Source organism: Macaca thibetana, chromosome 9 (assembly GCF_024542745.1).
Source record: "Macaca thibetana thibetana isolate TM-01 chromosome 9, ASM2454274v1, whole genome shotgun sequence".
Classification (NCBI taxonomy): Eukaryota; Metazoa; Chordata; class Mammalia; order Primates; family Cercopithecidae; genus Macaca; species Macaca thibetana.
The window spans coordinates 88,169,632-88,197,157 of NC_065586.1; the positions used below are offsets into that span (position 1 = coordinate 88,169,632).

At 39.1% G+C, this 27,526-nt stretch overlaps 1 protein-coding gene across 1 annotated transcript in view; it reads left to right on the forward strand.

Moving 5' to 3' along the window:
* Positions 1-27,526, forward strand: part of MARCHF5 (membrane associated ring-CH-type finger 5) — a 56,588-nt gene that overhangs the window by 19,401 nt on the left and 9,661 nt on the right. The window contains exon 3 of the mRNA XM_050804451.1: positions 26,089-26,219. Coding sequence (XP_050660408.1) covers positions 26,089-26,219 — 131 coding nt within the window. The remainder of the gene's footprint in view (positions 1-26,088; positions 26,220-27,526) is intronic.

The following is a 27,526-nucleotide window of genomic DNA, read 5'->3' on the forward strand; positions in this document are numbered from 1 at the left end:
TTTTTGTTTTTTGGGGCATGAATTTCTACACTCCCTTTCTCTTGTTTCCTCTCTGAATGTCAGAGACATTTGTTTTGCTAACAGTTTACAGTATCCTTAATATATCCCCAAATTTATCCATTTGCCTGTGTATTAGCTGTCTATTTGATAGAAAGGAGAAAGAACTTGCATACCTGTGTGGATATAATTGAATAACAAAGCTATAATAAAAAAGCTGACTTTAAAAAAAAAAAAAGCTGACTTAGCTTAATTATCTGGAGACAGTTGGTGTAAGACAAAGAAAGCAGTAGTATGTTTTTTCTAATACTTCTCAATTCTTCCTGTTAAAGAATAAAAGTAGATAAATTAAAGATTTAATAAGATGTGACATTAAACTCATCTTTGGAATCCAATTTGTGTGGTTTCTTTCATGAACACTGCTGTCCCTTTTCTGTGAAGTGGCAGGTAAGAAATAACCAAAGATCTTTGGGAACAGGCCTAGCATGGAAAAAAAGTATAGCAGACTGCTTACAAGAAGCAGTCTAAGGCTGATGTTTAGTGAGCCTGTTCCATTACAGCCATACAGTTATAAATTGGTGTCAATCTCTTGGTTTGGTGTTTATACCATGCCAGCTGTTAAACTTTTTTTTTATAACCCTTGACTGTAACCAAGAAGTATAGGAAGGCAGCTTGGGTTCTGGGAAGGTCATAAGGAAAGAAGGACTTTGGGGGCAGAGGAATTCCGGAAAAATTGGAAAGAATTATTATGTATATTGTTTTTTATAAGTGCTATTCATACTGAAATCAGACCAATGTTTTTGAAAATGAGGCAACATAAATGCAGATAATGAAGTGCTTTTCTAATGTGAGAAGATTAATAATAAGGGCAAACAAAATTTCCTTGGTTCTCTGTTTTTCTCTAACACGCACAGGAAGAAATGATAGCTTCCTATGAAAGGGAAGTAGTGTAGTAGAGAAAGTAGTGTTTTCAAACATTTGGGATTTGTGGACCATGTGATGGGTCTTCAGTGCATACCACTGATGTTAGATAAACACAAAAGAATAATTCAAAATGTTTTTATTGTAAGATCAAAGCAGTATTTTTTTTTTTTTTTTTTTTTTTTTTTTTTTTGAGACGGAGTCTGGCTCTGTCATCCAGGCTGGAGTGCAGTGGCCAGATCTCAGCTCACTGCAAGCTCCGCCTCCCGGGCTTACGCCATTCTCCTGCCTCAGCCTCCCAAGTAGCTGGGACTACAGGCGCCCGCCACGTCGCCCGGCTAGTTTTTTGTATTTTTTTTAGTAGAGACGGGGTTTCAATGTGTTAGCCAGGATGGTCTCGATCTCCTGACCTCGTGATCCTCCCATCTCGGCCTCCCAAAGTGCTGGGATTACAGGCTTGAGCCACTACGCCCGGCCCAAAGCAGTATTTTTAAATCAGTATCAGGAAAAGCAATGATTGTTCACATTATTGTACCACCACATTAATGGTGAAAGACTTACTAAAGTCCAAGTTAAGGTTTCATATTTAACTGATTTCTTTTCTTGCTCTTAGTTTTATTAAATTAGCCCCACCTTTGAATTATAGATTTGGGAAAAGCAGCAAGTATATGGTATTTCTGTTAGATGTTTTAGATATTCAAATGGACACAAAAATTATTACAGTAATTCTCACTGAAAACTACATCAAGTTGACAAGTGTATGGCACTCAACAGGAAAGTTGAATATTTTAATTTGGGAGATGGCAATGTGTAGATGTGTCCTTTTGGTTGAATTCAGTTCTAGGAAATATGTTTTCAGATTTAGTGCAGTAATTGAATATGGTTTTAAGTCTACCTACTTGTTAGAAAAGAGTAAATCTCAGCCGGGCGTGGTAGCTCATGCCTATAATCCCAGCACTTTGAGAGGCGGAGGTGGCCAGATCACAAGGTCAGCAGTTCGAGACCAGCCTGGCCACTATGGTGAAATCCCGTCTCTACGAAAAATACAAAAATTAGCTAGACATGGTGAAGTCTACCTGTAGTCCCAGCTACTTGGGAGGCTGAGGCAGAAGAGTTGCTTGAACCCAGGAGGCAAAGGTTGCAGTGAGCCGAGATCGTGCCACTGCACACAAGCCTAGGCAACAGAGCCCATACTCCATCTCACAGAAAAAGGAAAAGAGTAAAACTCTTTGGTTAAGCTGTTTGTATCATTATTTAGTCTGCATATTTTGTTACTAAGAATTGTGGCCGAGCGGGGCGCAGTGGCTCACGCCTGTAATCCCAGCACTTTGGGACGTCGAGGCGGGCAGATCACTAGGTCAGGAGATCGAGACCATCCTGGCTAACACGGTGAAACCCCATCTCTACTAAAAATACAAAAAAATTAGCCAGGTGTGGTGGTGGGCGCCTGTAGTCCCAGCTACTCGGTTGGCTGAGGCAGGAGAATGGCGTAAACCAGGAAGGCGGAGCTTGCAGTGAGCCGAGATCGCACCACTGCGCTCCGGCCTGGGAGACAGAGCCAGACTCCGTCTAAAAAATGGAATTGCGGCCGGGCACAGTGGCTCACACCTGTAGTCCCAACACTTTGGGAAGCTGGGGCGAGTAGATTTGCTTGAGACCAGCCTGGGCAACAGGGTGAAACTCCATCCCTACCAAAAATAACAAAAAAAATTAGCTGGGCATGGTGGCAAACACCTGTAGTCCCAGCTACTCAGAAGGCTGAGGTGGGAGGATTGCCTGAGCCTGTGAAGTGGAGGCCACAGTGAGCTGTGACTGCGCCACTGTACTCCAGCTTGGGAGACAGAGTGAGACCCTGTCTCAACAACAAAAAAGAATTGTAGCCAGTAATGGTAGCTCGCATCTGTAACCCCAGCACTTTTGAGGCTGAGATGGGTGGATTGCTTGAGGTTACGAGCTCGGGACCAGCCTGGGCAACATAACAAAACCTTGTCTCTACAAAAAAAAAAATTTAGCCAAGTGTGATGGAGCACACCTGTTGTAAGTCCTGGCTACTTGGGAGGCTGAGATGGGAGTATCTCTTGAGCCCAGGAGTTTGAGGCTGCATTGAGCTATGATTGCGCCACTACCTTCTAGCCTGGGCAACAGAGTGAAACCAATCTTTAAAAAAAGAGAGAGAGAATCATAATTTTACTCTCAAATGCTATGTTCAAGCTGATCACTATACTGTCATAGAGGTATGGTACTTGAGTTAGCCACTTAAAATCATAGATATGTTTTAATGACATCAGTGTTACAAAAAAATGAATATCTGCTGGGCATGGTGGCTCACGCCTATAATCCCAACACTTTGGGAGGCCGAGGCAGGCAGATCACCTGAGATCAGGAGTTCGAGACCAGCTTGGCCAACAAGCCAAGAGACCAGTAGAGACAAGTTGAAACTTTGTCTCTACTAAAAATACAAAAATTAGCCAGGCGTGGTGGCAGGCGCCTGTAATCCCAGCTACTTGGGATGCTGAGGCAGGGGAATCACGTGAACCTGGGAGGCAGACGTTGCTGTGAGCCAAGCTTGCACCATTGCACTCCAGCCTGGGTGACAGAGCAAGACTTTGTCTCAAAAAAAAAAAAAAAAAAAAAAAGGTATATCCTTCATTTGAGTAGGTATTGTTAGCATATTTCCTCTTGACAAAACAGAAAAACAGTATTAGCTCCGCCTTTTTTTTTTTTTCAAGTAGATGTGGGGTCTTGCTATGTTGTCCAGGCTTGTCTCAAACACCTGGGCTCAAGCAATCCACCCACCTTGGCCTCTCAAAGTGCTAGGATTACAGGTGTGAGCCACCATGTGCCCAGCCTGCTGCTGTATTCTTAACATGCTGAAGATACCTGTTCAAGGGCTGCAATTTTAATTATATTCACAATTTTCCATGCAGTTATTAACAATGACTCAAGCCAGCTATTGTCTGTAAATGAAGCCATGTGTGAATTGGCTTTCAGATCGTGGGCTCTTCATTGCCACACACAAAGCTAGTGCCCTAGCCTTGCTGATTCCAGCACAACTTTTCAAGTCAAGGTTCAAAAATAATTGTTGGTTAAAAGAAAATATCTTCTTCTAAAAACTTTTTAAAAGTTGCTTGTATTTCTTCATTAACATATTACATTCGTATATGCTAAGAGTTGATTCGTACTCTGTAAACTAGTGGCTTCATGCAGCCATAAAACAAAATACTTAAGAGCATACATCTGTAATAATAATTGTTCTTCCTCTCTGTATAACACACATAGCACATAATGTCCAATAGTGTCATCTGATGATAGAATTTTGCCAGTAGATTGTTTTATTTCTGTCTGAGCACATTTGTCATTAATTTTGCAGCTGACAGTAGTTGAATCTGTTTTGTTAAAAGAAGTACCTTTGACTATTATTTTGATATTTTAATGACAGAATTCATAGTGGAGGCTTTGGTTGGTTTACTGGAGTTGTTGAAAATGATCTGAACACTTCAGTGGCTTCTTGTCCCTATTTAATAATATATCACGGTACAGTGGAAACAAGGATGTCTCCTAGTACAGAGTTATCACTCCTAGTTTACTGATCACAGCTCATTCTAAGATCAGTCTTCACTATAAAATCATACTGTTATCATTTACGGCATTCTGAGTTAAATGTATTTTTCACTTTTACTCTTTTGAACCATTGATTAATTTCCCTAAATTTGGGATTTAACACAGTATGATAGTAACAACAAAATATATGTTTAACCAATGTAAACAACTCACATGATGTGGAAGTATGTTAGCCCTTTCCATTTTCCTTATGATAGTGTTTTCTTAACGTATCCTTGTAGAGCTTGGGTGATCCTTAGAATGTAACAGCAATAAAGAACCTAAAAGGATTTCTATGAAAGTCATAATCTTCTCAAAATTTGTGAAATGTTTGTGATCAAAGCTTTTATCACTTTTTTCTCAAACTGTCTGTAAACCAGTTAATAGATTGCCAGGGACTGCCATTGGTCTCCAAAGACACTTGATAAACACTGACTAGAAGAAGGAATAAAAGACAGAAGATACAGAGAAGGAAAGGTGATGATGGTTAATATTCTATGGGATGATCTCTGTGCAGCAGATTTTGTGTTGTTTATTTTTTTAACTTTTCAAATGGATTTAGCCCCAGTCTGGCTGGTGCTAGCTGGCCAATTCTGCATCTTTTCTGGTACTTGTCATGGAAGGAATGAAGAGGTAGTATAAGTGTATGTTCTTCATTGTTAATAGGGAGTTACTTGTGCTCAGCTGTGAAAAACCTAAAGGATTCATCAGAATTTTATCCTTCTCACTGTTTGCCACCCATGTTAGTTTGCTTTTTTCTTTTTTCTAGTGAGTTAAGTCAGTTGTATGTATGCACCTACTTAAAACCTTGCTACTCAAAATATGATCTGAGGACCAGCAACATTAGCATCATTGGGAGTTATTAGGAATGCAGAACACCACCCCTTTTCTCCACCCCCCTTTTACTGAATAGAAGTCTGCTTTTTTTTTTTTTTTTTAATTTTTATTTTTTAAAGACGGTGTTTCGCTTTGTTGCCAACGCTGGAGTACAGCAGCACGATCATAGCTCACTGCAGCCTCAAACTCCTGGGCTCAAGCAGTCTTCTTGCCTCAGCCTTCCAAGTAGATGGGATTATAGGCATGTGCCACCACACCCAGCTAATTTTTCTTTTTCTTTTTAGAGACGGGGGATCACTATGTTGCCCAGTCTCAAACTTCCTGGCCTCAAGGGATTCCCAAACCCCCTTGGCCTTCCAAAGTACTGATAATGTAGGCAAGAACCACCACACCCAGCTGAAATGTGCATTTTAATGAGATCATTGAGTGATTTCTATGCACATTAAATTTAAAAAGCATTGCTTTAAAACATACAAGGAATACCAACTGAGAAAAGTTTGTTTTATGAATAAAGTCTGTCCATAAACTTTGAGACCTGGTAATAACCTTGTTATTATACAGTGATATTAATTGGTGATCCCGACCCTGTGTAGGCCTAGGCTAATGTGTGTACTTGTGTCTTAGTTTTTAACAAGAAAGTTTAAAAAGTAAAAATAATAAATTTTAAAAATAGAAAAAAGCTTATAGAATAAGGATAAAAAATTTTTTGCACAGCTGTACAATGTGTTTTAAGCTAAGTGTTAAAACAAAAGAGTCAAAGTTAAAAAAAGTTAGAAATGTATAGAGTTTAAAAGTTACAGTAAGCTAAGGTTAATTTATTACTAAAAATTATAAATTCAGTGTAATAAGTATACAGTGTTTATAAAGTCTATAATAGTGTATAGTAATGTCTTAGGCCTTCACATTCACTCATCACCCATTCACTGAATCACCCAGGGCAACTTCCAAACTTCCAGCCTTGCAAGCTCCGTTCATGGTTAAGTGTTCTATACAGGTATATCATCTTTTATCTTTTATACCATATTTTTACTGTACCTTTCCTATGTTTAGGAACACAAATACCATTGTATTATATTTGCCTACAGTATTCAATACAGTAACATGCTGTACAGGTTTGTAGGCTAGGAGCAGTAGGCTATACCATATAGCCTAGGTGTGTAAATAGGCTATACCATACTGACTCTATGATGTTCACAAAACTACAAAATGGCCTAAGGACACATTTATCCCTGTGTGTGGATACCCATCATTGAGTAACACATGAGTGTATGTTAACTGGGTTCTTCAGAGATGTCCTTTATCAGGTTGAGGATGTCCCGTCTATTTGTGATTTGTTAAGGGCTTTTGTCATGAAAAAGTGTTGGGTTTTGTCAAATGCTATTTCTCTATTGATAATCATGTGGGTATTGTTCTGTATTCTATTAATATGGCATATTACATTTGGTCGATTTTCATATTAGACCGGCCTGGGATTCCTGGAATAAGTTCTACTTGGTCATGTTTGCTAATACTTTGTTGGGAACTTTTGTGTCTGTACTCGTAATGGGTATTGGTCTGTAGTTCTTTTGTGATATCTTTGGTTTTGGTGCTGGAATCATACTGGCTCATAGGATAAGTTGGGAAGTGATCCCTCCTTTATATTTTTTAGAAGAGTTTGTGAAGGATTGGTGTTTTAAATGTTTGGGAGCAGTGAAGCCATTTGGTCCTGGGCTTTTATTCATGGGAAATTTTTTTATTACTAGTTCAATCTCATTACTTACAGGTCTATTCAGATTTTCTATTTCTTCTTGAATTAGTTTTGATAGTTTGTGTCTTACAAATTTGTCCCTTTCATGTATATTATCTAATTTGTTGGCATATAGTTATTTATAGTATTTTTTAATCATCCTTTTCATTTTTATAAGATTGGTAGTAATGCCCCTTCCTTAATTCATGATTTTAGTCATTTGAATCTTCTCTTTTTTTTCTGGTCAGTCTAGCTAAAGATTTATCAGGATTGGCCGGGTGTGGTAGCTCATGCCTGTAATCCCAGCACTTTGGGAGGCCGAGGTGGGCGGATCACCTGCAGTCGGGAGTTCAAGACCAGCCTGACCAACGTGGAAAAACCCCATCTCTACTAAAAATACAAAATTAGCTGGGCATGGTGGTGGGCACCTATAATCCCAGCTACTCGGGAGGCTGAGGCAGGAGAATCACTTGAACCCAGGAGTCAGAGGTTGCAGTCAGCCGAGATCATGCCACTGCATTCCAGCCTGGGCAACAAGAGCGAAACTCCGTCTCAAAAAAAGATTTGTCCAAGTTTTTTCTTTCTATTCTTGCATTCTCCGTTTCATTTGTATCCACCCTAATATTTATGTCCTTTATTCCTTCTGCTTGGTTTGAATTTAGTTTGCATTTCTCCTTCTAGTTTCTTAAGGTAGAAGGTTAGTTGACCTGGGATCTTTTTGCTTTCTTTTTGTCCTTTTTTTTTTTTTTTTTTTGAGACAGGGCCTCACTCTGTCAAACATGCTGGGATGCAGTGGCACAATCTCAGCTTGCTGCAACCTTGACCTCCTAGGCTCAAGTGATCCTCCCACCTCATCCTCCCAAGTAGCTGGGACTGCAGGTGCTCATCACCCAGCTAGTTTTTGTATTTTTTTTTAAACAGAGACAAGGTTTTGCCATGTTGTCCAGGCTGGTCTCATACTCCTGAGCTCAAGTAATCAGCCCACCTTGGCCTCCCAAAGTGCTAGGATTAGAGGCTTGCACCATCACAGCTAGCCTTTTGTTTTGTTTTGTTTTTGAGACGGAGTCTCGCCCTGTCGCCAGGCTTGAGTGCAGTGGCGTGATCTCAACTTACTGCAACTTCCACCTCCTGGGTTCAAGCGATTCTTCTGCCTCAGCCTCCTGAGTAGCTGGGACTACAGGCATGCACCACACACTGAGCAAATTTTTGTATTTTTAGTGGAGACAGGGTTTCACCATGTTGGCCAGAATGGTCTCGATCTCTTGACCTCGTGATCTGCCCACCTCAGCCTCCCAAAGTGCTGGGATTACAGGCGTGAGCCACTCATCCCCAGCCACCTTCTTTATTCTTTTTCAGAGTCTTGCCATGTTGCTCAGGCTAGAGTGCAGTAGCTGTTAACAGGTACAGTCAAGGCTACACTGCAGCCTTGAACTCATGGGCTCGAGTATCTTCCTGCTTCAGTATCCTGGTTAGCTGGGACTACAGGTGCATACCACTGCACCCAGCTCCTCTTTCTGTTTTTGTTATTTTTAAATAGATTTTAGAGCATTTGTGGGTTCACAGTAAACCATATACCAGCCTCCACCCCTGAGCACACACAGAGTGCTCACTACTTTCCCCACTATCAACATCTTGTACCAGAGTGTTACATTTTTTACAGTCAATGAACTTAAGTTGACACATCATTACCACCCAAAGTGTCCATAGTTTACATTAGGGTTCACTCTTGGTTTTGACAACTGTATAATATATAATGTATAAAGGGTTCATTCCAGGTTTTGACAACTGTATAATGACATGTATCCACCATTATAGTATTATGCAGAATAGTTTCGCTGACCTAAAAATCCTCTGTGCTCCATCTTTTCATCCCTCCCCGAGCTCCTGGCCACCATACATCTTTTTCTTTCTCCATAGCTTTTCCTTTTCCACAAGGTCATATAGTTCGACTCATACAGTATGTAGCCTTTTCAGATTGTCTTTTATTTAGTAACATGCATTTAATTTCCTCTGTATCTTTTTGTAGCTTGATAGATCATTTCATTTTAGTACTGAATACTCTTCCATTGTCTGGATGTCCCACAGTTTATCCATTCATGTACTGAAAGACATCTTGGTTGCTTCCAAGTTTTGGCTATTATGAATAAAGCTGTACACATCCATGTACAGGATTTTGTGTGGACATAAATTTTCAACTCATTGGGGTAAATACCAAGGAGCATGATTGCTGGATTGTATGATACAAGTATGTTTAGTTTTGCAAGAAGCCTTGAAACTGTCTTCCAAAGTGGCTGTACCAAGTACCATTTTGCATTTTCACCAGCAATGGATGAGAGTTCCTGTTGCTCCACATCCTTGCCAATGTTTTGATTTGGGTCATTCTGATAGATGTATAGTGGTATCTCATTTTAATTTGCAATTTTCTAGTGATAGATGATGTGAAACATCTTTGCATGTATGCCATCTGTGTATCTTCTTTGATGAGGGGTACAAGTCTTTTGCTCATTTTAAAAATCAGCATGATAGTTTTCTAATTGTTGACCTTTAAGAGTTCTTTGGATATTTTGGATAAAAGTTCTTTGTCAGATGTCTTGGGCAGATCTTTTCTCCTTGCTTGTCTTCTCATTCTTTTAATCTTCCTTCCTTCCTTCCTTCCTCTCTCCCTCCCTCCCTTCCTCTCACTGCAAGCTCTGCCTCCTGGGTTCATGCTGTTCTCCTGCCTCAGTCCCCCGAGTGGCTGGGACTACAGGTGTGCCCACCACCACACCCAGCTAATTTTTTGTATTTTTAGTAGAGACAGGGTTTCACCGTGTTAGCCAGGATAGTCTTAATCTCCTGACCTCATGCCGTGCCCGGCATCTTCTTTTCTAATGTCATTTACAACTATAAAATTTCCTCTAAGTGCTACTTTAGCTGTGTATCATAATTTTTGTTGCGTTTTCATTTATCTCAAAATATTTTCTAATTTTTCTTGTGATTTCTTCTTCGACTCACTGATTATTTAGGAATGTGGTGTTTAATTTTCACGTATTTGTAAATTTCCCAGATGTCCTTGTTATTGATTTTTTAATTTCATTTTGATCAGAGAGCATACTTTGTCTGATTTCTTAACTACATTAAAACTTTTTTTAATGGCCTAACATAGGTTTATCCTGGAGAATGTTCCATGTGTGCTTGAGAAAAACATGTATTCTGTTGCTGTTGGAGTATTCTATAAATGTCTAGCTGATTCTGTTATTTTCAAGTATTCTATTTCCTTATTATCTTTTACCTGTTTATTATTTAAAGTAGAGTGGTGAGTGGTGTCTTGTGCCTATAATCCCAGCACTTAGGAAGGTCGAGGTGGGAGGATCATTTGTGCTAGGAGTTCAAGACCAGCCTGAGCAACGTAGTGAGACCCTGTCTCTACAAAAAAAAAAAAAAAAAAACACTTTAGCCAGGCATGGTGGCACATGCTTGTGGTCTCCGCTAGCTCAGGAGGCTGTATCAGGAGGATTGCCTGAGCCCAAGAGTTCGAGACTGCAATGAGCTCTTATTGCACCACTGCACTGCAGCCTGGGCAACAGAGTAAAGCCTTATGTCTTTAAAAAAAAAGAGAGAGAGAGAGTGGGGCATAGAAGTCTCCAATTATTGTAAATTGCCTGTTCCTCTGGTTCCATACATCTTTGCTTAATTTATTTTGGAGCTCTGTTAAGTGCATATATTTATAATTGTTATGTCTTTCTGATGGATTGTCCCTTTACCATTATAAAATATCCTTTTTGGTTTCTAATAGCAATTTTGTCATTAAAAATCCCTTGACTGATATTCGTGTAGCCATTTCAGCTCTCTTATATCTCATTAAGAGTAAATTCTTAGTTTTCAAGTTAAATTTTTGTCATCTTTATTTTATTATTTATGTATTTATTTATTTGAGATGGAGTCTTGCTGTGTGGCACAGGCTGGATTGCAGCTGCACGATCTTGGCTCACTGCAACCTCCACCTCCCAGGTTCAAGCAGTTCTCCTGCCTCAGCTTCCCAAGTAGCTGGGATTACAGGTGTGCACCACCACATCTGGCTAATTTTTTGTATTTTTAGTAGAGATGAGGTTTCACCATGCTGGCCAGGCTGGTCTCAAACTCCTGAACTCCAGTGATCCACCTGCCTCGGCCTCCCAAAGTTCTGGGATTACAGGCATGAGCCACCATGCCCAGCTACTCGTATTTTATTGTTGCTCTTATAACTAAACATTAACTGAAACTTCTTATATAGAATTTTTACCAGTAACCATCCTCAAAAAGTGGTTTTCAAGTGTTGAGTGGAGTGTAAATGCTTAGAAGGGAAAGATGTTCACTGGGGATGAATAGGACCAATTCCTGGGAGAAACCTTCCTAGAGAATCTAGGATATAAAATTAATAGTTGTAACTATTTTATTTTACAATATTTTAATATCAGTGGTAATATCAATAGCTATCATTTGCTAATAGGCCCCTATTGCCTATTTTTCCATTCTCTGTTTCATTCTAGGCACTATGTTGATCACTTTGCCTATATTATTTAAACTTCTCAAAAGCTCTGCATAATAGATAGTGTCCTCAGTTTATAGATAAGGAATACACTCAGCAAATTTATGTAATGGAAGCCCATGGGCTTCCAGCAAATAAAGCAAGGAGCCAGAATTTTACACTGGCAAATTTCTTATTACTGTTACTCAGTGAGTCAGCTACCAGGCCACATATGGATAAGTAGTTTCAAGTACCATAAGAACTAATAGAGATAATGTGAATTTGAACTAATTTGAGATACTGTTAATAAATTACACAAATGATGTGTAAGTAACAAACATTTTATGAGTTAGTACCACTAGAATTGAAAGAGAAGTATATAGCCAAAAAGCAAAATGATAGCCAGCACTATCAAAAATGCAAGCACTAACAAATTGCCTATTCTCTTTTCTTTCTCTTGATATTTGCTTTGCTGGAAATGGAAAGGAATAGCAAATACATCAAAGAGAAGATGGAGCAACTACAATATCTCATAAGCAATTTTTTTAACTCATTTGATGTTTAAGTTTATATTTTTCCCCCAAGTAATGCATTGACACGGTCAGAAATTCAAAGACACAATATACAGTAGGATATTTAATGAAAAGTCTTTCTACCATGTCTGCCAGCCATGGTGGCGAGTAAGTTTTCTTACTTGGTTATAAATTACAACCATTGTTACAAATTTCTGGTATTTCATTGCAGTTTGTTTCTCTTTTTCTTCTCTCTCTCTCCTTCATTCTTCTCCTCTCCCTCTCTCACTGCACTTACACAGAATCTACAAATGTGAGAGTTAAAGGAACAACAAGGGATAGGGAAGTACCCAGGGCTTAGCAACCTTAGAAAACTGATAGTACAAGGGAAGGGAACTGTTAACAAGAGCTGCAGCAGAGGGAGAGAGCTCCTTAATAGGACCTGTAATCTTTCAAAATCCCTTGACTGATATTGCATTTCATAGAGAAATGCAAGCTACTTGCAGTGAGGGAACCAGGGAAAAGACTTTCTTTAACACTTTTACCACTTTCTGATGTTCTGGTCTCTCCTATCATTTGAACACATCAGAAGCTAGAGGGCAGGTTGCTTAAACTTTTTTTTTTTCTTAGCAGTATATCGTAGATACCATTTTGTATTCGTGTATAAAGAGCTTTTTTTTTTTTTTTTTTTTTCTATTAAAAGTAGCCTGGATAAAGAGCTTTTTAAAAAAACAGCTGTGTACATACATAGATGTATGGTTACTTACATAATCAGTCTTCCATTGATGGACATATAGGCTTGTTTCCAATCTTTTACTGTTACAGACAGTACTTTTATAAACAACTTTGGGAAATAATTTTATGCATGTGTGCAAATATATCTGTAAGATAAATGACTAGAAATAGAATTACTGAGTCAAAAGTATGTGCATTTATAATATAATAGATATCCTATAATTGGCTTTTGTAGACATTATACCCATTTAATCTCCCAACGGTGTAGTGGAGTTCCTGCTTCCCCATTGCCTTTGCCAACATGCTGCTATCAATATATAGAACTAGTTATATCTGCCACCTTAGCATTGATCAAAGCTTAGCAGAATGCTCACTCAGGTATTTTTTCTCTTTTACTATGAAATATTCCATTTGTGGAAAAGGAATATATCCCAGTTTCATATGAGAAGAGATAAACAGGGCAAAGTCAACACCACCATTGAAAAAGCTGACTTAAAAGGGCAAAAAAAAAAAGTAACTTTACAGTGTAGAAATGTGGCAAACACTACAACAGCCAAATAATCAAGGTCATTATCACCAGTAATGATTCATGTAGGTATTATGTACGTTTGATACGATGCAATGAAAATTGCACTTTGCCTCTGTGGTCTTCTTCCCTAAAAGTCCTAACTCCAAGAGATAATGAGAAAAACACCAGACAAATTCCAATTGAGGGATATTATACAAAATACCTGATCAGTACTCCTCAAGATTGTCAAGGTCATCAAAAGCAAAGAAGTCTGAGAAACTGTCATAGCCAAGAGGAGTGTAAGGAGACATGACTAAATGTAATTCACATGTCTTTATTCTGTTTCAGAATCTTATCCAAGATACCACATTACATTTAGTCATGTCTCCTTACACTCCTCTTGGCTATGACCTTGATTATTTGGCTGTTGTAGTGTTTGCCACATTTCTCCACTGTAAAGTTACTTTTTTTTTTTTTTTTTTTTTTTTTGCCCTTTTGTGTGAGTTTTGTCAATGGTGTTGATTTTGCCCTGTTTATCTCTTCTCATCCTTTTAATTCTTTTGGGTTCTTTTTTACGTTTATTGTGATACTGATATAGTTGGATTTTTATCATCAGATTTTGTGCATTCTATATGTCCTACTTTTTCCTTTAAGTTTTATGCTTTATTTCTCTAAGTGGTTATTCTTGAAAAATCTTGGCTTTTATCTCTTCACATATTGCTTTTCCCCCATTCTTACCATTCTCATTTTGTAGAACTCTGATTAGAGTTATATTAGACATTTTCCCTTTTTTTGTTATGATAGAGTTTCTCATTTCCTGGGCTTTGTTATGCTCATACACTACTAATACTTGGCTGTTTAATATGTTGTCCTATCCCCTGCATTTTGTGTAAACTGGTGTTTAGATCCTGTCAGTGAGGTTACTGTATATATATATATTTTTTTTTTACAGGAATATCTGATTGTGTGCTTCTTATTTCATCACATCACAAGGCACATAATGTAAGACCGAACAGTGTGTATAGGTATTATCAGCCTGATCCATTCGATAAAGTTAACCTATTCATTTCCACCTAATGGTTTTAGCAGAGATTGATACTTTATTATTCATTGCCTCTAGATCCATTGTTTCATTGATTAATACAAAACATTGTCATTCCAATTTTTTCATTCTTTCTCCATTTATTGGCTTAGAAAATTTATGTTACCAATCAAGAAGAGATTGCTGAGTCAAGAGGGTAAATTGCACATAGAATTTTGCTGGGTATTGCCAAATTTCCTTCCACAGGTGCTGAACCATTTGTATATTCACCTGTAATATGTGAGTGTGACTATTTCCTCATGCTTTGCCAGTAGGATGTGTTAGCAAACCAAGATTTTAGCCAGTCTGTTAAGAAAAGATACCTTATTGTAGTTTTAATACACATTTCTTTATCAGTGAGGAGGCTAAACCATTTTAAAGTAAGAATACTTAGATCGTAAAAGGGTACTATAGAGTAAGAAATATATTTTCCCCAAACTTAAAACTTCGCAGCTTCAATTTTATGGGGGTTTTACATTTTTGACTGATATACCAAGGTATCAGTTACTCCATAAAAATGCTCTGCATTGTTTTTCCTCTAGCCACATGACCTTCTGTCACTCACATGAACTCAACCTATTTCTTCTCTGCCTGCTCATAAAATATATCATTGGCTTATTTCACTACATAAAAAACAAATATGGACTTAAGAACTCAAGTAATAATCTTTTCATATTAATAAAATTTTCTAGTAATATTTACACTTAGCCTTCAGAAAATTTTTTTTTTTTTTACTTTGCTTTATATATAAGTTCCTATGTATGATCAAAATAAAGAAAAATTTAAAAACCTAAGTCCTATTCCATGGTGATTTAGTCTTTGAATAACCTTTGTTGTCAAAGCTTATAGTTAGAGAACTTATTTAGTCTTTTTTTTTTTTTTTTTTTTGAGACAGAGTTTTGCTCTTGTTGCCCAGGCTGGAGTACAATGGCGCAATCTCGGCTCACTGTAACCTCCACCTCCCAGGTTCAAGCGATTCTCCTGCCTCAGCCTCCCAAGTAACTGGAATTACAAGCTCCCACCGCCATGCCCAACTAACTTTTGTATTTTTATTAAAGACGGGGTTTTACCAGGTTGGCCAGGCTGGTCTCGAACTCCTGACCTCAGGTGATTCACCCGCCTTGGCCTCCAAAAGTACTGGGATTACAGGCATGAGCCACCATGCCTGGCCCTTCATTTAGTCTTTTGTAACCCTCATTGGTATACCTTCTTATGAGGCAAATGACTAGGATACCTTCAGAATAAGAGTTTTTTGTGTTACTGCTGGATCATGTTTGGTCTTGCTCCCTAAGTCTTAAAAGTAGATTAGTTTTTAGAAGTATCTTTCAACAGTGTGAGGCTTTCTGGGTACACACTGTAAATGAATACAAGTAGCTGAATTACAGGTCCAAAACATAATTATACAATTTTTTTTAAAGGAGCGGAGGATAACTGCTCTTTACAGAATCTAAATTCTCTTGATGTCTTCATTCTCCCTTTACATTTCCAGATTTTTTGGCTCCATTGACTCCTTCCTTTGCTCCTTGTCCTGGATCTTTAAGGAAAAGGGCACCTATTCTTTTTTTCTCACCTGAAGATTTCCTGAAATTGTCTTATTTTTATTCCAGAGCTATATACCACAGAATTTTTCTCAGACATCTCCTGTCTTTGATTATGCCTTCTACTCCACTGTCCTATCATGTTTAACATCGTTTGCCATTTTGAGGTGACCATACAGTTTAAAACTGGAAGAAATAATAGTGGACACAGATTGTTACTACATAACATTAAGTACGGAGAGCTTCATGTGAATTATTTTAATTTTTACAAAAACTCTGATATACATAACACCTTCATTGTACAGATGCAGAAATTCAGGCCCAGAGATGGCACTTTGTTCCAGTTCACACAGCAGACCCAACCTAATCCTTACCCACCTTGTTTGGTTACAGCCTAATGAGCCTAATACACAAGCTTCTCATATACAGGGAAGAAGAAAATTCAGTGGTAATGTCAGGTTACCTTCCTCAGGATAATGGTTACCTGAAGTTTATAACTCATTGTTCTTGTCTAAAATACAGCTTTTCTTATTAATAATAACAATTATATTATCATCATGGAAAATGTGAAAAATATACATATGCTTAAAGAAAAAAAGACAGTGGGTTATATAGTTAACTGGCATATATGTAGTATGTACATAGTGCTGCCAGTTGTTTTTATGTGTTAATAAAGGATGATTGGTGGTGGCGGTGGTGGTGGTGGTGGTGGTGGTGGTGGTGGTTTTTTTTTTCAACAAAGTCTTTCACTTCCAATTGGAAGGCTCTTCTTAGCATGCCTGCTTGGTTTTGCCTTGATTCAGTTGTGCTTTTTCTTCTTCACTTGGAATTGGCCTTCTTTTCACATCAGAGACTTCAAGTTTAGGTCAAGATTCATTTATTTAAAAAAAACAAAGAGCAATTTTTAAACACTCTTTGTATCCTTACCCCCTGTATAATCTTTACCTAAAATTTTCTTAACATTTATCTGTACAGTTTGTACCATACTGTCATATCTTTATTAATTTTGCCTTAAAAGTTTTCAGTTGTTTTATGTATATTGTTTGTCCCTAACTAGATTGTAGACTCCTAGGGGGCAGCAGCTAGTGTGTTAAATATAATTTACATTTATTTTAATACATAGTAAAATGTGTTTACAGTAGGTGCTTAATAAGTACTTAGTAGTTGATCTTACAGCTCACAAGTATTCTGTAAGCTATTATTTTATGAGTATAAATTTAAAATTTCCTTTGGCATAAGTTATGTAATCATAAGGAACTACTGTGGTGATCTTCAGTGATTAATCATGGAAATGCAATATATGAATATATAGATATGTCATGTATAGCTATGTACCATATATTTTTATATATAATCACATATATAATCATATATGTATAATCACTTATATATAATCATATATATGTATATATATAATCACTCATCGCTTTGACCTTAAATCTTTATTCTTCAGGGTTGTTCGGGTTAGTTGGTTTGTCTGTGGCCTTTTTTTTTTTTTTTTTTTTTTTTTTTGGTCAGATACTATTTTGGACCAGGCATGGTGTCTCATGCCTATGATACCAGCACTTTGTGACGCCAATTACCTGAAGCCAAGAGTTTGAGACCAGCCTGGGCAACATAGCAAGATACCATTTCTACAATAAAATATATATAATTAACTTAGTTATCTAAAAAGTTGTCCGAGAACATATCCCTTCTTTACAATCTAATGATTAACCTTTTGTTATTAAGCAAAGTAACTTACAACGTAAGTTTGCAGGATGTTTGTTCTTACATAAAGATGGTAAAATCTCAAACTACCAGCAGAGCAGTGAATCAAAGATGAAATTTATGTAAGCTTGTTTGGGGCTCTTGGACCTAGCCTCCAAAGTGTAGTGTTTAAAACAGTGGGGAATGCTAGAGAAAGAGGTAAAACTCTTTACTATCTCATTAGGATTCCCACATACTTTTTTTTTTTTTTTTTTGAGACAGAGTTTCGCTCTTGTTGCCCAGACTAGAGTACAATGGCGCAATCTTGGCTCACTGCAACCTCTGCCTCCCGGGTTCAAGTGTTTCTGCTACCTCAGCCTCCCGAGTAGCTGGAATTACTGGCATGCGCCACCATGCCCAGCTAATTTTTGTATTTTTAGTACAGATGGGGTTTCACCATGTTGGCCAGGATGGTCTCAATCTCTTGACCTTGTGATCTGCCTGCCTCAGCCTCCCAAAGTGCTGGGATTACAAGCGTGAGCCACCGCACCTGGCCTCCCACATACTTTTAATCAAGTTTGTTGTATTACTTGATATCTTCAATAAAGTTCACATTTGTTGGCTTGGGACCATATAACTAATACTTTCTTTTCTTTTTTTTTTTTTTCTTAAAATGTCCATTTAACAACAGATTGAGTCAAGTACTGGCCACAGAGTACTGTGGCTAGGTCCTGTGCCATTATATTCCAGTGCCTTGTAGAACAGGCCAAAGTGCCCGATACTGCCAAGTACCATGTGCTAAGATAGCTGTGGCCTAGAGGGTCCTTGAGAGTGATGCCAATCATCATTAAAAAGCATTTTTTAAGCACCTATCTGTACATGGTTCTGTCCTAGGCACTGTACAAAACGAGTTAAACAGACATGGCCCCTGTCCCCTGGGAGTTTTCAGTCTAAGATGATGCTGACATGGACAGACATAAAGGATACTGAGACAACTGAACAAACATTGAACAAGAACATAAAGTACTAACATTATGCACAAGCAAAGGGGTAAGTGTATTTTGTGGGGTAGTATGTAAAGGAAGCCTCATGGGACATGGACAGGGTGGGGTAGTCAGCCTCTATCAAGTTAGGTTAGTCTTTGCTGAGAAGTTGGGTTTTTATACAGACTTAAAGTAGGGACAGGACGTTCCACACATGTAGCAAAAAGACTTGGAGCAAGGATCAAAGTTTATATTGTTAAAGTGTCAGTGGCCTCAAAATTCTGCACTTCTGGATGGCTCTGAAAATGGGGTTGATGTCTTAGCTTTAGAAAGTTGCCATTTGAGGGCCAGGTACAGTGCCTCACACCTGTAATCCCATCACTTTGGGAGGCCGAGACGGGTGGATCATTTGAGACCAGAAGTTCTAGACCAGCCTGGGTGACGTGGCAAAACCCCATCTCCACTAAAAATAAAAAAATTAGCTAGGTGTGGTGGCCTGTACCTGTAGTCCTAGCTACTTGGGAGGCTGAGGTGGGAGAATCGCTTGAACCCGGGAGGCAAAGGTTGGCATGAGCCGACATCACGCCACTGCACTCCAGCCTGGGCTATAGAGCGAGACTCTGTCTCAAAAGGAAGTTGGCATTTGAGTTTGGCATAGGTCGAAATCAGTTCAATGCAAAGCAAAAAGCAAACAGAAAAAACATGGGAACTTGAGTGGCTTCTGTGAGCAGTCTGTCTTGCTTGTTGAATCTCTTTTATAAATTATTGGCCACTTAACAGAAGGAACTTATCTTCTCAGGAACTTATACCAGGTTGTCTTGTAAAGTACCTGCTTATGCTCATTAAATCATGTTCTGTGTTAGAAACTTTCATACAACAAAGTATAGAATTATGTTTCTCTGCCAGTCCAAGTGCATTGGTATTTACAACTAATTGATCATAACCAGTTACATATTTGTTTCTTCTCCACTCCAACAGCTTCACTTGACTAGCCTCTAGGAGTTCTGGGTGTTATTACAAGCAATGCCAGCAAATGTTGAACATTAAGTATTACCTACCTGCCCTTCAATCATTGACTTCTTTTTTTTTTTTTTTTTTTGAGGCAGAGTCTTGCTCTGTCTCCCAGGCTGGAGTGCTGCGAGTGCAGTGGCGCGATCTCGGCTCACTGCAAGCTCCGCCTCCTGGGTTCACGACATTCTCCTGCCTCAGCCTCCAAGTAGATGGGACTACAGGCGCCCGCCACCACGCCCGGCTAATTTTTTTTGTATTTTAGTAGAGACGGGGTTTCACCGTGTTAGCCAGGATGGTCTGGATCTCCTGACCTCATGATCCGCCCATCTCAGCCTCCCAAAGTGCTGGGATTACAGGCATGAGCCACCGCGCTTGGCATCATTGACTTCTTAACTTCCAAGGAGTACCTGTAGCAGCCAAAACATAAATTTTAATTTATATTACAGTGGCAGCAAAAATCTACTTTTGTTTGCTATGTCTGCCAGACAAAACTGATTACTCCTTTTTTATTAGACATAGACTTACAAGCCCCAGTAGTTCTCAGCTCACTTTTTGATATCATTTACATCTGAAACGTGAAAACTTGAATTTACCCAGAATATTAGGGTGTAGTTGTTCTCTTTACAAAAGCCTCTTTATTATACAAAAGAAGTAATAGTTTCCCTGCTAATTGCAAGCTTCTCTGGTACCCTTTAAATTAATAGATTTTTTTAAACTTAATATTTATACAAAGCTTCAGTTGCCATTCATTGTGTAAACACAGTGCTATTGGAAACGTAAGTGTTGAGGCCCACTAAGGCATTAAAAATTCAATAATGCCTTTTGAAAATATTGAAACTTTCTTACGCCCTTATATATTTAACTTGTAAGGTACATTTATTATAGTTCTTCCTCTACACCAGAATTAAGGTTTTCAAAGGCTGCTGTCTTGCCTTTTTCCACTTCCCGTAACTTTTTGTGATGTAATCTGACAGCAATAAGAATCTAGTAACGGTTGCTTTTTTCCAAAGTTTACGACCCCTGAGCCCAAGTCATGAGATAGTAGCACATAAACTTCATAAGAAGAGTATCAATTAGGGACTGTCATCCAAAAGATTTCAGTGATTGTTCTTACTCACCAAGTAGCTTGCCAGATAATCTTTAGCTCTCAGAAATACCTCCCCTGGGTGGCAGTTTATTATTCTAATGGTATGCTTAGCACTAGGCATTTATCTTTTCTTTTAAATGTTAAGCTAATCTTAGACTAGTGTCCGGAAAAACCTTGAGGTTTAGACAAAGTAAACTTAAGAGAAAAGCCAAGACAGAATTTTGTCAGAAAAAACTAGAATTAGGTGCTATAAAATGCAGCCTGTGCCTCCATTTTATCTGGTACATCTTTTGCCTGTAACACAAGAGATGAGTAGAAAATTTCCAAAGAGGAAATATGAAAAAAAATTTTTTCTTATACAAAAGAATTCACACCCAATGATACAGGAAGAAAATTGAGCTTAGGTTAGAACCTTCTGAGATCTTCCGAGAAAAAACAAGAAAAACAATTCAAACATCTGTAGGTTGTCACTGTTCATGATAGATAAAAGTAATAGTGATGGGTTATATTTTAGGAATTATGCTTTCATTCAAATATTTGAATTTTTTTTTAAGGAATTATATTGCTTTACTCCATCAGTAGGTAGTTCCAAGTACAAGATAATTCAGTTCAACAAATGATTGAGAGTAATAGGAACTTGAGATAGATCAATGATCAAAACATGATTTTCCCTTTGGAGTTTTTGTTTTGTGTTGTTTTGTTTTGTTTTGTTTTGAGATGGAGTTTCGCTCTTGTTGCCCAAGCTGGAGTGCAATGGCGCCATCTCAGCTCACTGCAACCTCCACCTCCTGGGTTCTAGCCATTCTCCTGCCTCAGCCTCCTGAGTAGCTGGGATTACAGGCGCATGTCACCACACCTGGCTGATTGTATTTTTAGTAGAGATGGGTTTCACCATGTTAGTCAGGCTAGTCTCGAACTCCTGACCTCAGGTGATCCGCCCACCTCAGCCTCCCAAAGTGCTGGGATTACAGGCACAAGCCACTGTGCCCGGCCTGTAGCTTATTTTCAGATGCAAAGATCAGCAAACCTTTCTGTAAAGAACCAGATAGTAAATATTTTAGACTTTGCATGTGCCCATGTTCCAATAAAACTTAATTTACAAAAACAGGCAGATGTCTGAATTTAGCATATAGCCCCTAGTTTCCCAACCTCTGTTATAGTAAGTGGAAACATAATTAATAGGTAAATTAGGGTATGTTAGGTGATAAGTGCTTTGGGAAAAAGAAAAATAGAGCAAGGTAATCAAATGGGGAGTGTGATGAAGTAGGGGTTCGTAAGTTGGGCTTCACTTAGGTCAAGAAGAAGAGGAAGGGGCATGGTGGCACACACCTGTAGTCTCAGCTACTCAAGAGGCTTAGATGGGAGGATCACTTCAGCCAGGAGTTTGAAGCCAGCCTGGGCAATATAGTGAGACTCCGTGTCTAAAAAGAAAAAGGAAAAAAGAGGAAGAACCAGCAAAGGAGACTGAAAAATGAGTAGTGAGATAGAAAGAAAAACGAGAGATGTTCTCGGCTTGGTCCAGTGGCTCACTCCTGTAATCCCAGCACTTTGGAAAGCCAAGGTGGGCAGATCGCTTGAGCCTAAGAGTTCCTAAGAGTTTAAGACCAGCCTAGGCAACGTGGCATGGCGAAACCTCATCTCTGCAAAAAATACAGAGGATAGCCAGGCGTGGTGGTGCACACCTGTAGTCCCAGCTACTTGGGAGACTGAAGAAGAGGATTGCTTGACCCCAGGAGGCGGAGGTTGCAGTGAGCCAAGATGATGCCATTGCACTCCCGCCTGGGTGACAGAGTGAGACTCTGTCTCAAAAAAAAAATAAAAGTTCAGGATAAGCCAAAGAAAAGGAAAACTGAGATTAGATTTGGCTAAATGGAAGTTGTTAGTGACCTTGATAATTAGTTTTGGTGAAGTGGGTTCAAAACTAAGGAGAGTATCAGATAGAGGGCCGGGCGCGGTGGCTCACTCCTGTAATCCCAGCACTTCAGGAGGCTGAGGCGGGCGGATCACCTGAGGTCGGGAGTTCAAGACCAACCTGACAAACACGGAGAAACCCTGTCTCTACTAAAAATACAAAATTAGCCAGGCATGGTGGCACATGACTGTAATCCCAGCCACTGAGGAGGCTGAGGGAGGAGAATCACTTGAACCCAGGAGGCAGAGGTTGCGGTGAGCTGAGATCGTGCTGTTGCACTCCACCCTGGGCAACAAGAGCAAGACTCCGTCTCAAAAAAAGAAAAAAAAAAAAAAAATTCTTCAGGGGAATTTCGTTGCAAAGGGAGCAATGAAATGAAGCAGTGGGGCAAAAAGGCTCAAGAAAAAATTTGGTTTTAATTTTTTTTTTTTTAACACAGAAGAAATAATAGCATGTTTGTTTGATGAGGAGCCAGTAAAGAGCAGGGAGAAATTACATAGGAGAGTGGGAGAGAATTGCTGGAGCTGTGGCCTTGAGTTGCTGAGGGGATAGGACCATCTAGTGCATAAGCGAGGGGACTGACTTCAGCTCGGTGGGATATTGGTTGATGGGTACATGTGCTGGAGGGAGTTGGTAAATGTTCTCTTATGGCTTCAGTTTTCTGATTAAAAAATTACTAGGCCAGGCATGGTGGCTCATGCCTGTAATCCTAGCACTTTGGGAGACTGAAGTAGGAGGATTGCTTGAGCCTAGGAGTTCTAGATCAGCCTGGGCAACACAGGAGACCCCGTCTCTACAAAAAAAAAAAAAAAAAAATTTAAATAAATAAATTTAGCCAAGCATGGTGGTGCACATCTGTGGTCCCAGCTACTTGGGGCACTGAGGTGGGAGGCTCGCTTGAGCTGGGGAGGTCAAGGCTACAGTGAGCCATAAGCACGCCACTGTACTCTAGTGTGGGTGACAGAGCAAGACCCTGTCTCAAAAGAAAAAAGAAAAAAATCTAATTATCAATCGATACAAAGGTTGAAGTGCTGAGGTTTTATATATACCTATTGTCTTTAACTTCTACTACCAGCATTTGAGGGATCTTTGGTGACTAAGATGACTTTTATTGTGCTTTCTAAGGGAGTTACAAACTTAACCCAGCAAATTTGTATGTTATGAGAATTCAGCACTATATTCTGAGATTAAATAATGATGCATGTAATGCCTGTGACACAGCACACAGTCTCATGTAGACCCTCAAGAAATGCTATTTATTAGAGGATGTAGAGTTGGTGTGCACTGAATTAGACTTGTTTCATCTCTCTGGTCCCGAAAGATACCTTATCATTGGTTTAAATGCTATGTAAGTTAGAGCTTGACAGTAATAAGTAAATATGCTATATGTATTATAAATGACAGGTCCTTTGACATCTCTTCTAATGTTCTCTACTTAACAATGTATAGTCTGTCTTCATACAGTGACATAGTGATATTATTGGCTCCAGTGATCAGCAGGGAGTCTTGATCAGAGGCTCCATAGATGGATGCTTTGTTCTTACCTGTTTAATTATTTTATCATCAGAATCCTATGTTAATTATTTATATAGAGAAAATAAACTGTTTTCGTGTATAGCTTCTGCCTTTAGATTATAAGTTCCCAGAAGGTAAGTAATAATTGTTACACCTTTCTAAGAAGTTTTCATACTTTTTTGGTGGCTCGCACACACCTGTAATCTCAGCTACTTGGGAGGCTGAGACAGGAGGATCACTTGAACCCAGGAGGTGGAAGTTGCAGTGAGCTGAGATTGCACCACTGCTCTCCAGCCTGGGCAACAGAGCAAAAATCTGTCTCAAAAAAATAACAATTAAAAATTAAATTGAAAAAATAAACTTAGGGCCGGATGCAGTGGCTCATGCCTGTAATCCCAGCACTTTGGGAGGCTGAGATGGATGGATCACCTGAGGTCAGGAATTCGAGACCAACCTGGCCAACAGGGTGAAACCCCATCTCTACTAAAAATACAAAAATTAGTTGGCCATGGTGGTGCATGCCTGTAATCCCAGCTACCTGGGAGGCTGAGGCAGAAGGATCACTTGAGCCCAGGAGGCGGAGGGTGCAGTGAGCCGAGATCCTGCCATTGTACCCGAGGCTGGGTGACACAGTGAGATTCCGTCTCAAAAATAAATAGCTGGCCGGGTGCAATGGCTCACACCTGTAATCCCAGCACTTTGGGAGGCTGAGGCGGGTGGATCACCTGAGGTCAAGAGTTCAAGACCAGCCTGACCAACATGGTGAAACCCCGTCTGTACTAAAAATACAAAAATTAGCCAGGCATGGTGGCAGACGCCTGTAATCCCAGCTACTCAGGACGCTGAGGCAGGAAAACCGCTTGAACCCAAGAGGTGGAGGTTGTGGTGAGCCAAGATTGCACCATTGCACTCCAGCCTGAGGGACAAAGTGAAACTCCATCTCAAAAAAAAAAATAAAAATAATAAATAAACTTAGATATTCAGTTATATTTGGCTTTTAAATCAGGGCTGAGACCCTTCCATTCTTGTGGAAAATTCTGGAGCTAAATTATATTGGGCTTAGTGGCAGTCAGAATACCTCCAAATGCTGCTTTTCCAAATAACTTCCAGAAGGAAGTAGTAATCAGATTTCAGAGTAAGCATATAATAATAGAAGCACAATTGGCACATACAGCTGTTGGAATGCTATAAAAACTGGCTTCATAATCGTAAAAAGAAATTTATTAGAGAATAATATTCAATTAAATACAGCATATTGAAAATCAAAGAGAGATAAATTGGCTTTATATAAACACAAGAAAATGGCCCTGGTTACCTTTATATGCTACATCAAGGTATACAGTGAGTGAAGTCAGAGAAATGATATTCTTACCAAATACGAGAGAATCTAATTTTTGCCAGGAATTTGATGGGAAAAGCAAGCTGAAATGACCATTTCACTCTACCGTGGCCAGTATGATTAAGAGATGAAAGTGAAAGGACTATTTCCTTTATAAGAAGCAACTATATTTGAGACTCTAATTTTAGGTTCAGTAATAAAGATAAAAATTTGAGGAGGCCGTTTGCGAGAGTTTATGAAGTAATATTTAGCTATTCGTGCAAATGACTGAGAAATTCTAAACTATTCTAGTCTGGGTTCCCATCAAATTTATAACAATTATTTCTAACGCATCAAAACGTCCAACTTCATGAAAGTATTTTAGGCTGAGTGTAGTGGCTCATGCCTGTAATCCCAACATTTTGGGAGACCAAGGCAAGAGGATCACTTGAACCCAGAAGTTCGAGGCTATAGTGAGCTATAATCATGCCACTGCACTATAATCTGGGTGACAAAGTGAGACCCTGTCTCTTTTTGAGGGGAAAGTATTTTAAATCTATAGAAAATATCAAACTAGTCATTTTAAAAGTCCACCCTGTGTTGAACCTTTACTTCTTTTCTTTGTGTTATAGGTCCAGTGGTTTACGTCTTGGATCTTGCAGATAGACTGATCTCAAAAGCCTGTCCATTTGCTGCAGCAGGAATAATGGTCGGCTCTATCTATTGGACAGCTGTGACTTATGGAGCAGTGACAGTGATGCAGGTTCACTATTTTACCTATATAGTGATATTACTTGGTGTGAAGATCTGTTAAACGTTTTCTTGTTAGACATTTAAAAGTGTATTATTTTGAATAAGAAATAACATTCTCATGTTCTTTCTAAATATGTTATTTCCCCTACTTTTTCTTTACCCAAAAAGGAGTATATTATAGCTGTATCTCCCTTTTTTCATAGTGAATCTTGGAGATCATTTCATATAAGTATGCAGAAATCTGCGTAACATTCTATCTATAGAATTACAGCGATTTACTAACCAACCTGTCTCTTGTGGTTAGACGTTTAGTTAGTTCAGTGTTTTGCTATAAAAACAGTGCTGCATAGCTTGCAATCCCAGCACTTTGGGAGGCCAAGGCAGGCGGATCACCTGAGGTCAGGAGTTCGAGACCAGCCTGGCAAACATGGTGAAACCCCATCTCTACTAAAAATACAAAAATTAAGCAGGCATAGTGATGCATGCCTGCAATCCCAGCTACTCGGGAGGCTGAGGCAGGAGAATCGCTTGAATCCGGGAGGCAGAGGTTGCAGTGAGCCAAGATCACGCCACTGCACTCCAGCCTAGGCGACAGAACGAGACTCCGTCTCAAAAAAAAAAACAGTGCTACACAGAACTTGGATAAGTAGTCAAAAATAAAAATTTAAAAAAGAAAAGAAAAACAGTGCTACAATCAATAACTGCTGCTGAAGATTAGAGAGACATAAATTTCAAAATTTAGTCCCAAACCCTTGACTCTTCTTTTTATACCTTCTTCTTAAAGATTTCCAGCTATCAGCTTAGTTCTTTTTGTGTTCAGGTCTTTTGTCCTGTTCTTTTCTCAAATCCAGTGCTGCAATGATCTCTTGTGACTTCATACTCAAAATTATTGAAATCAAACTTGTCATTTCTTCCATTTGGAACCTAAATTTATTCTCCATCATCATTCCTCTGTTTCTGTTTCTATTTTCCCATCTATAGTTTACATCCTTTTTTTTTTTTTTTTGAGACAGGATCTTGCTATATGTAGCCCAAATTGGCATGGAGTGGCACAATCATGGCTCACTGCAGCCTCAACTTCCTGGGTTCAGTGATCTGTCCACCTTAGCTTCCCTAGTAGCTGGAACTACGGGTGTGTGCCACCACGCCAAGCTACTTTTTTTGAAGGATGGTGGGAGGGGTCTCACTATGTAGCCAAGGCTGGTCTCAAACTCCTGGGCTCCAGTGATCCTCCTGCCTCAGCCTCCCAAAGTGCTGGAGTTACAGTTGTGAGCCACTGCACCCAGCCCATCCTACATGTTTGGAATTACGTTTGAC